This window comes from Trachymyrmex cornetzi, unplaced genomic scaffold (genome assembly GCF_001594075.2).
Source record: "Trachymyrmex cornetzi isolate Tcor2-1 unplaced genomic scaffold, Tcor1.1 scaffold326, whole genome shotgun sequence".
NCBI lineage: Eukaryota > Metazoa > Arthropoda > Insecta > Hymenoptera > Formicidae > Trachymyrmex > Trachymyrmex cornetzi.
In genome coordinates this window covers 598,254-609,277 of record NW_017297961.1, presented here as the reverse complement: position 1 = coordinate 609,277, position 11,024 = coordinate 598,254, and the positions used below count along the sequence as shown (strand labels likewise).

The following is an 11,024-nucleotide window of genomic DNA, read 5'->3' as shown; positions in this document are numbered from 1 at the left end:
GTGAGTGAGTGAGTGAGTGAGTGAGTGAGTGAGTGAGTGAGTGAGTGAGTGAGTGAGTGAGTGAGTGAGCGAGTGAGCGAGTGAGCGAGTGAGCGAGTGAGCGAGTGTGTGTGTGTGTGTGTGTGTGTGTGTGTGTGTGTGTGTGCGCTCATTGTTGTTGTTTTAAAATGATTTTAGCGTTACCACATGTGCATATGATGCTGCCGCGATTCTCATATTCGAAATAGATCTTATCTTTAATCGTTCATAACATGGCTAAAAAGGAAGGTATTGAAATAAAAAAAATGCATTTTATAGGGGATGAACAATACATTCATGATTCCTGATCGAAATTTCAAGGTAACATTAACCTTCTTTATCAAAAAATGTCAAATATCGCAAAAAAAGCCATTTTTTAAGTATTAAACCTCAATTATTTTGGAAATCTGACGTGCTAGAATTTTTTCGTTTGCGGCATCATTTTCAGCATTTAAAAATCTATAAGATACGCGTAGCCCGGTCCAAAGTAATTAAAAAAAAAATTTTTTGTAAACTAGTGTAATTAATACATAATAGTAGAATATACTAGCATTGTTACATCAATATCGAAAAAAGTTTTAACTTCGACAGTACGAAAGAAATTTTTAGATTCAAGGAATTTATTTGACGTCGAGTAGCTTTAAACAATGCAAAATTTCGAATATTAGCCCATCACAAGTGCGTGCTACGCGCGCGCTGACCTCAAGCAACCTCAATTTATCTTAATTTTTAAAAATTGATTTATACGATAGTTTATATTAAATTGACATGAATAATAAAATTGCGTTTCAATTTTTGTGATTGGTTTTTTTGTAACGGAAGAAAATCTTTTTTTAATTTCAAAACATTTCAATCAATGACACTTTATTCTTACATTATTCGGTATACATATTTATTCAAGTTTTAAATAACGACAAACAACATTATTAATCATTTTTCCTTCAAATTTTAATTTTTAATCAGAATCAACGTACCTAAAAACCCTTTACGTACGCCATATTGTATCAGGCATTTTTCAATTTCAAATTTTAAATTCAGAATCGAAATCCGTGTCAATAAAAAATCCTCTCTTGTATATGTCTCTCTAAATCTCTGCCCTCTCCGTCTAGGACTGTTCATAAGGAAGAAACATTAAACATGGGACGGTATTCATAGTCCGCGCGCGTATATTAAAACTGTCTTAAATATAATATCTTAAGATGCTAATACAGATCTCGGATTGATTTATGACATCTTAAGACTTTACTTAAGACAGTTTTAAATGCAAGAATCGATTATGAATACCGACCTGTGTCGCGTTGTAAAATTGATACTGAATCTTCCATTATTCATCCCTAAATACTTAAACATTGTAAAATTATACCAAACTAACTATAAAATTATACCTAACTATGCAACATATATCTTCGATTTATCTACTATTTCTAAGAAATTTCAATTTTGCGCTGCAACCCTTAGGGGACATTCCTCTTGGAGCAAACAGACATATTCATCCTTAAGTCATTAAAATTACAAAATTGCGTTCTATAGCTATGCAAAATATATTTTCGATTTATGCGCTGCTATTTCCAACAATTCCGATTTTTGCGCTGCAATTCTTTGGACTTTCCTCTTGGAGCATCATCCTCTTGGAGGGTATCATTTGGCACGTAGTTCAATCCAAAAATTGAGGTCCCCAAAAAACGGGTGAAAATAATTCCTTTTTTGAGATCACTTTTTTAAGTTCGAATTCGGCATCAGCATCCCCGAAAATTCTTTAATACACTACATTTCGCTGAAATCGGAGGATTTTTAATATTTTAGGTCGCCATATTGATCCAACCATTTAAAAATTTTCAAATTTTTGGTCCGGATTCGAAATCAATGACTTTGAAAATCTTCTAATATTACATCCCTGATGAAAATAAAAATCGGAGCGTAAATCGGATGTAATGGGAGAGTAACAGAAGCGTAAACGAAACTTCTAGAAGGCGAATACTAAACCATCAAAATGTAAATGCTTCTTTTACATTTTGTTGTTCCAATTTTTGCCTTCTAGAAGTTTCGTTTACGCCTCTGTTACTCTCCCATTACATTCGACTTACGCTCCGATTTTTATTTTCATGAGAGATTTTATTTTCAAATTTTCGTTCGGATTTAACATCCCTGAAAATCCTTTAATATTACATTTCGCTGAAATCGGAAGATTTTTAGCATTTCTGTCCGCCATATTGGTTCAGCCATTATAAATTTTCAAATTTTGGATACGGATTCGAAATCAGCGACGCCGAAAACCAGAACAGACCTAACGCTACATTTCGCCGAAATCGAACGACTTTTAGCATTTCCGTCCGTCATATTAGTTCAACCATTTTGAATTTTCAAATTTTGAGGCCGGATTCGAAGTCAGCCGAAAACCCTCTAATGCTAAATTTCAACGGATATTTATTACTCTAATAGCCTCTAATAGCCTCAACGAAAAGAGGCTTCAGACAACGTAACATAGCAATTTTAAGATAGGAGATTTTATAATAATATTCACATCTCATAGGTATAAGTTTTTTTTTACATACTTGGATACGAGAACCACCGTCGGACAATGGTCTTGTCCAGACTACCGTGGCATTCGAGGTATCCCAGTCGATGATTCGTGGTTGTCCAGGTGGATCCGGCACCGTGAATGGGAATTTAGCTGTTATCGGTTCATCAGCTTGCAACGGATCGGATATGCCGTACTGATTCTCTGCTCTTACGCGGAAATTGTACGTGCGATTTGGCTCTAGACCGATCACATCGTAATGCGTGCTTCTCACAAAGCTGCTAAGCTTCACCCAAAACTGGAAGAAATTTCAAAGAGCAATAAAGATATCAATATCTATCTAATGTCACATTTTATGTTATAAAAAAAAATAATATTGTCTTCTTTATTATTATTTTTAAATTATTAAATTATTAAAAAATAATATTGTCTTCTTTATTATTATTTCTTGATTATTATTTTAAATTTCTTAAACAAAACTTACGCCAGCCGGATCCAGTTTTTCGACTATATAATTCGTGATTGGCGAACCACCATCATCGAAGGGCGGTTTCCACGTCAATGTACAGGTTTCCGGAGTGATATCGGAGATATCCAAAGGCGCCAAAGGTGGCGACGGTTTGTCTAAAAAGGAAATAATTTTATAGTATAGTCTGCACATACTTGTAAAATCAAAATACTTAGTTTGTAAAAATTTTTCAAAGTTATTCTGCTATTTTCTAAATACGATTGTCTAGAATTTAAATCTAGGATATAACGTAAGAAAGGAGATGATGCGTAATAGGATATTTACCGACAACTAGGACCTTGCATGAGGCGGAATCCGTGCCGACAGTGTTTGTGAGATATATCGTGTATGTGCCGGTATCTGATCTCTTTGCCTTTTTGTTAATAAACTGTGAGGCTACGTCGGTTGTCTCGAACTTGATTCTTTCGCCGGTGAGAACCTCTTCGCCATTGATAGACCAATTCGGTCTTGGTTTGGGATTTGCCGTATAAGGCACCGTAATGGTGAATGGTTCTCCGGCAATCACAGTCATATCGCGGATGCTAAGGTCGCTCGTGATCTTTGGTGGGACTGTAACAAAAAGATTGATACGTTGAACATTTGAATCAGCTTACGAAGAATCACGATTAATGACAATAAAAGTTAAATTAAATATATATAATAATTTTACTTTAATTACAAAATATATATTTTTTATTTGTAGAATAAAGTATTTTTAAGTAAGATATATTTACATGGTGCAGCACTGGCGCGAATAAGGTCGGAGTTAGAGCTCCATGGTCCGCGACCGGCGGCATTTTCCGCAGCTACCCGAAACTCGTAATCATGATTCTCAATCAATCCAGTAACCCTAAGAGACCAATGAAGAGAATTGCTAAAACTTCTTGTTAAGGTGTTAGGTGTACAACTTTGCTTCCGCCGTTTTTTTTTCCGAAATTCGAGGCTTTATTGTAAAAAAACTGGTCATTTATGATTCAAAGTATTGTCCATCTCTGGCCACTATTTTTTCCCATCGGGCAGCGTACGAATCCCGCGTCGAAAAAACTGGTCATCTTTTGAGGCGATCCACGAATCGATCTAATCATTTATTTCTTCATAAGACCGGAAATGCTGGTCAGCCAGACCGTATGCCATCGAAACAAGTGATAGTCAGAGGTAGCAACGTCTGGAGAATACGGCGAGTGGGGTGGGACTTCCCATTTCAACGTTTTCAAGTATGTCTTGATCACTTTCCCAACATGGGGTCGAGCATTGTCATGTTGCAAAATCACTTTATCGTGTCTCTCGTTGTATTGCGACCGTTTGTCTCTCAATGCTCGGCTCAAACACATCAATTGCGTTCGATACCGATCGCCTGTGATTGTTCCAGTCGGTTTTAACAGCTCATAATACACTACGCCGAGCTGGTCCCACCAAATACAGAGCATGACCTTGGAGCCGTAAATATTCGGTTTGGCCGTCGACGTGGAAGCATGGCCGGGAACTCCCCATGATTTTCTGCGCTTGGGGTTATCGTAATGAACCCATTTTTCGTCCCCAGTCACAATGCGATGCAGAAATCCCTTCCGTCTTTGCCTTTCAAACAGCTGTTCACAAGCAAACAAACGCCGTTCAACATCTCTCGGCTTCAACTCGTACGGCATCCAACTTCCTTGCTTCTGAATCATTCCCATGGCTTTGAGGCGTTTTGAAATGGTTTGTTGAGTTACTCCCAATACCAATTCTTCTTGATTTTGACACGAATCTTGATCAAGTAATGCCTCCAATTCTGCATCTTCGAAAACCTTCTCTCTTCCACCGCTATGCCGGTTTTCGACGTCAAAATCACCGTTCTTAAAGGATTGAAACCACTCACAATACGTTCTTTCACTAATAGCGGCCGTACCATAAGTATTTGAGAGCATTCGATGAGCCTCAGCCGCAGATTTCTTCATATTGAAGCAGAAAATTAAAACCTCCCGCAAATGACGAGAATTTGGCTCGTAAACTGACATTTTCAATGGAGAAGAACTTTATGATGCAGACACAAATCGACTAATGTTTGGGGCTATGTTGACAGATGCCCAAGTTTATTGTATGACGTTTATGATCTATTTATTTCGACCACCACTTACCGCTAAAGCCATCTATAGGAAAACGGCGGAAGCAAAGTTGTACACCTAATAATACACTCGCGACAATATCATCCAAAAGTTTAGGCTGCGTTCCGTTTCACGCATAATGTACATAATTCATCATTTATCCTTGTTTAACATTCGGTGAATAACAAGGATAAATAATGCAGCATGCGCATCATGCGTGAAACGGAACGCAGCTTTAGTTTCGTCGCGGCGCTCAGTGACGATACTTCAATCCCGCGAGAGAGAAAACTTTCGATTATGCTGTCCAAGACCGCACACGCGGAAAGAAAATAAATACAAATAAACGCAGACAAATGTCAGTTCTCTACTCCCCACCACTCTCTTCAGTTGCCACAATATGCCAAAGAAAATCGAAACATTGCATTCTTTTCGTAACTCTATTTTCTTAACTAAACGGTAAAAAATTGTGATTTTTTTCTTTACAATGTCCGTTTTAAGTTCCTCTATCACATATTCGTTTTTTGTTAATATCTCATTACTAATTTAGGCCCTACAAAAATAAACGCTACATTTTCATGAACTTTGTAGAGACGACACGCATAAAATGTGCAGTTTTTAATTGCTTATATCTCACAATCAGTATAAATGGTCAATTTCATTATAATTGCACAAGCGTGTTAATGTCTAGTACAATATATAATTTCAAATTCAAGTCATTCTGAATACTTTCAATTCTCAAGTGTAGTACCTTAAGATTATAGATGTTTTTCAAGAACATATAGTAGCATAGGTTACTCACTTGTAAGTGGTGTCATGTACCAGAGCCGGTGTGGCCTTGACCCACTTATCTTCGTTCAGAAGACGCTTCTCGACGACGTATCCGAGGATTGGCGAACCACCATCGTGACGAGGTTTGGTCCAGGTAATGGTGATGCTATCCTCGGTGGTCTCCACACCGTGAGGTGTACCAGGTGCACCCGGAGGATCGAACGGATGTCGCGCCTTAATGGGATCGATTGTCGTCGCTGGATCCGACGTATCATACTGATTCTCCGCCATCACCCGGAATTCGTAGACTTGACCGACCGTCAAATTTCTGACTCGCACAAACGGTGTCGTAACATAGCTGCTTACCTGCAAATTTTTTTCTTTAGAATTTTTGGAAAACTCTAGAATGGCCATTCTATTGTAGAACCTGATATAAAATTATTTTCAAATTAATTTTTCTCTCTATGCCAGTTTTCTTAATTAATCCTTCCTCTAGTTTCTTTTATCCAGATATCATGATAACGATTTTGATATATTTCTCACCTTAGACCATGTGGCGGCCTTCGGTTCCTTCTTTTCGATCACGTAATTAGTGACATCAGCACCGCCATTGTCCTTGGGCGGATTCCAGAAGAGAGTAAGAGCGTCGCCACCAAATTCATCCGCGCGAAGATTTTCGGGTGGACTAGGACGATCAAGGACCTTGACGTTAACGGTTGCTGTATCAAATCCAGATGAGTTGCGTAACTGGAGTCTATACTGTCCTCCATCTGAACGTTTTGCATTCTTCACTACCAGACTGCAGCAAAAAATCAATTAGTATAATTGTATAATATAACATGTAACATTATTATCTTCGTTAATTACCGGGATAAAGAAAAATTCTAGATTTAGACATTTCATATATGATCAGAAAGAACCCCACACCATTCTTATGGGAAAATGTCTTTCGGTGGATTTGGCTCATTTTTGGATATGTAGTAGTTCTCGTCATTCTGAACAAATGTCTCAATGGGCTTATCATGATCCTATGAGCCGTTTCCGCGCTACAAGCCTTGAAAGGTCTGGATTCGGTTGAATGTATGTGCGATTGTGTCAGTAGAAGTAAGGACTATTTTTTACTTCCGTAGTATAATGACTCCAAACTCTCTCTGGTGTGTGTGCGCGCGCGCGTGCGTGTGTGTGTGTGTGTCATCCAAATGATATATTTATTGATGAATAATAATGTTATTGATTAAGTCTCTCCTTCACATACAAACGCGCGCGCGCGCGCACACGCACGCACACACACACACACACACACACACCAGAGAGGGTTTGGAGTCATTAAATACTACGGAAGTAAAAAATAGTCCTTACTTCTACTGACACAATCGCACATACATTCGACCGAATCTAGACCTTTCAAGCCTTGTAGCACGGAAACGGCTCATAGGATCATGATGAGCCCATTGAGACATTTGTTCAGAATGACGAGAATTACAACATCCAAAAAACCAAATCCGCTGAAAGACATTTTCCCATAAGAATAGTGCGGGGTCCTTTTTTCCCAATTAATAAATTATTAAATGGTTTCTATCATATTATAGTTATATTTACTAAATAGTAAATTAATAAACCAATAAACTTTATATCTTATTTTAATTCTCGTTTTCTCAAAAGAAAACACACACCTGGCAAAATCATCAGCCAGCTGTTGATGCACACGTGGATCGGTTTCATCCTTAACGACGTCATTGGCAAACCACGTAGCGGTCGGTTTGGGGAAGCCAATGTAAGGCACGTGAATAGAAAAGTCCTCGCCGGCGCGAACGGTAATGTCGCGGACTCCACCAAGGTCCATAACCGGTTTGTTAGGTTGTTCTTCGATGACAATTGGATTACTGGGTCTGCTCGGGTCGCTGCTGCCGACATCGTTCACTGCAAACACTCTGAAGAGATACTCCTCGCCCTCTTTCAAATTTGGCACAGTATATACGTTGCTCGGTATGGGCGCACCGTTTACATCTAACCAATCATCATCACCCTTGGCCTTCTTTTGGATGATGTATCCTCGAATCTTTGAACCACCGTCGCTTCGCGGTGATCGCCAGCTTAGGGTCACTGAATCTTTGGTGATCCTGTCCGCCTTGGGCGGTTCGGGCGCATCAGGACGTACTACAATGATAATGTAACTAAATATCAGAAGATAATAATTAAAATTAATAATCAATATTTATAAAAATAAAATTCCGAATTGTAACTAATATTAACAATTAAATTTAAATCAATATTAAAACTAAAATAAATGCTAGTGGTAAGATAAAGCATTCAATTTAAGGTTTTAAAATAAAATTAATTCTTTGTATTCAGATCGCATTTATTGTAATATATTATTATGATTCGTTGAAGTATATTTACAGCGTTGATGTCCGGCTATGATTGGTTCAGTGGGCTTGCTGGGTTTTCCAGGTCCAGCCTCATTAACAGCACTCACTCTAAACTCATACCGCGAACCTTCGTGAAGATCCTGCACGGTAAATGTCGTATTCGGTGTCGGGTAATTGTTGACCTTCAACCATTCGCCGCCGCGCTCACGCTTTTCCACGTAATAACCTAAAGTAATAACATAGATAGTGTTAACCAAATGTAAATTTCTACATAGTATTTCTATCAAAAAAATTAAAATTAAACTTTCTATTATATAGGGTATCACCAACGTATGGCCCCACCCGTCTTGAGCAGGTAGAGCGGACTAAACTGAGTCGAAAAGTCCTGTACCATTTAGCAATTCTCAATAGTTAAAGAGATATTAATGATTAAAGAAAGCCGAATACGCGCGTCCGCCCGACCTACTATTGTCGAAGGTACACTGATAAAAATAAGACCATCATTTTACTACGAGAATCAGTGGTCATTTTTAACCCTCAATTACGCAGTTAATGATTTGTAATTTTACTGTTACGTCCGGGAGGACTCCATGATTTCCTCGTTTCGTGAATACTTAACGAGGTGATTGTTGAGGCAGGGCCCGAGGAAGAAAAATGCGGGGTTAACGGTCACCAATCAGCGAGCGTGCCGAAATGTAGGAAGTGTGTCATTGAAGACCTTCCCAACAATTTTAGGAATGCGACAAAGACTTAGGTACCCAGGATCACCCAACCTACGGTAATAAAACTTATGACAGAGTTACCTGTCGAGAAAGTTCAGTTCAGTTCTAATAAAAAAATATATCTAAATGCAGATCGGGAATCCTGGGTGAGTGGAAGGTCGCATTCCAAACAGGTGACAATGCGTTCAAGAGCATTCTTTCGTTGACGACAGAAAGCAATAAAGTGGAAATGGGAGGACAGGGATAGTTTTTAATTTTTTGCTGGCGGTCATAAAGGTTGCAGGAAACACTGTCTAGACGAGAGAACGCACGTTCAATAGAGATAAGAAAAAAAGGGGAAATGCAAGCTTTCAAACTGTCGTGGCCGGGTCGTTCGGAGGGGAGCGATGAACAAAACACTCTCTCTCTTCATAAAGGAAAACTAAACTCGCCAATGGGTGACCGAAGACCAGAGAGCTTAAAGAAAGTGATTACGTATCACCAATAAGTTCTCAAGGGGTTGAAACTTGGAGTGCGGACGGAGCAAATTTTGAAAATAGTTCGCCAGTAAGAATATGAAACACAAATTTATACCAAAAACAGAAAAATCCCTCCAACCCGAATTCCCGATTTTTCCCACTTAACACTTCTCATCAGAGGACCACACTCCAAAGCTCTCTATATAAACCGTAACACAACGAGACTCGCTCTCATTATTTTCTCATCTTCCTGCACACACTCTGTGTCCGGTGCCGTCAGTCATTATAACAGTCATCCGGCTAGTCGATCTAGAACAGTTCAGTGCATTTCTCAAGACTGAATACCTCGCCTAATTCCCTTGAGATCGGGCCGATTACCGAGCCGCTCTACGAAGCCAAGGACGTCAAACAATTAGAACAAGGCCTACCGCAACAGTAAGTTTCTTTTCCGTATTCCTTTATTTATCCACGAACCCTTAATAATCGATAACGTAGTGCCGCTCTTCCTTCTCATTCTAGTGTTCCTGTATTTATTCAGAATTCCGCCTATCCATATTTAATACCGGTGGAATTCTTTTTCAACCTCTTCCCTCCTTCCTCCACTACTATACGCGAAATATAAAAGAAAAACATAAAACGATTCTCGCCCTGAGTTTCATCCTCTAACAATTCACACACATAAAATGAACCTTCATGATCCGAGAAAATTGTAATACCATTTTCTTCCTCATTACAACACATTTTTTACTTATATTTTTGTAACCAGTGTTAATTCGTAGTGATAATTTTTATAATAATAATAATAATGATAATCTTTATAATAATCCTAATTTATAATAATAATTTTATCTATGTGTAATCTTTCTCTATTTTTTATTTTTTTTATTTGTAACCTGTTACTATTAATAATGATTAGTTTTAATAAATAATGTTAGAAAGTTTACATCTCTCTCTCATTCTCTATTTGTAAAACCCTGAGACCTCGTAGTTCGTAAGTCTTGCCTTTTCAGAGATCGCACGTGGTCCATTCCCGAGTTAAAAGGATTAAGATTCCTTGACTCGAAATTTGGACCGATGATTCCACCGTTCGTAGAAAATAGGCGTTGAAGCGTCCTAATGGGACGTTGACTCATATTCCGAAGCGAGCACAAAGGGATGCGTTCGACTCGCGGTACTCGCCTCCGTGCGGATACCTGCGAGACGAGAGTCTGACCGTCCCTCTTAACTATCCTCTCCATTTCCGCATTTTTCTCTCCAATAAGACAAATTAATTTTATTTCAAAGGGCTTGAACGTAACATTTACCTTTAAACATTACATTTACCATTCGAATGGAATGAAGTTTCTAGTAAATATTATTTAGGTGTATTGTCTGATAGTAAAAGACACACGTGATAGTAAAATTCATTCATCAATTCTCCCGGCCGAGGTAATATTTTTAAGGCCTCGATAGTCTAAAGGCTTAAGACGCTCACACGATATGCAAGAGATCCGGGTTCGACTCCCGGCCGAGGTAATATTTTTCGCAATAAGAATTAATTATTTACAGATTTTAATAGGGTAAGGTTGCCGAAATCGCACCA

The 11,024-nt window shown here is 38.5% G+C and overlaps 1 protein-coding gene across 2 annotated transcripts in view; it reads right to left on the bottom strand.

The window, feature by feature from the left end:
• bent (projectin protein bent) overlaps positions 1–11,024 on the bottom strand; it is a 221,823-nt gene that overhangs the window by 18,669 nt on the left and 192,130 nt on the right. For both annotated transcript variants that reach the window (XM_018510206.1, XM_018510207.1), the window contains 8 exons: positions 8,294–8,488; positions 7,567–8,050; positions 6,437–6,692; positions 5,925–6,259; positions 3,779–3,894; positions 3,330–3,614; positions 3,021–3,160; positions 2,571–2,834 (listed from right to left, as the gene is read on the bottom strand). In XM_018510206.1, the coding sequence (XP_018365708.1) occupies positions 2,571–2,834; positions 3,021–3,160; positions 3,330–3,614; positions 3,779–3,894; positions 5,925–6,259; positions 6,437–6,692; positions 7,567–8,050; positions 8,294–8,488 (2,075 nt within the window). The remainder of the gene's footprint in view (positions 1–2,570; positions 2,835–3,020; positions 3,161–3,329; positions 3,615–3,778; positions 3,895–5,924; positions 6,260–6,436; positions 6,693–7,566; positions 8,051–8,293; positions 8,489–11,024) is intronic.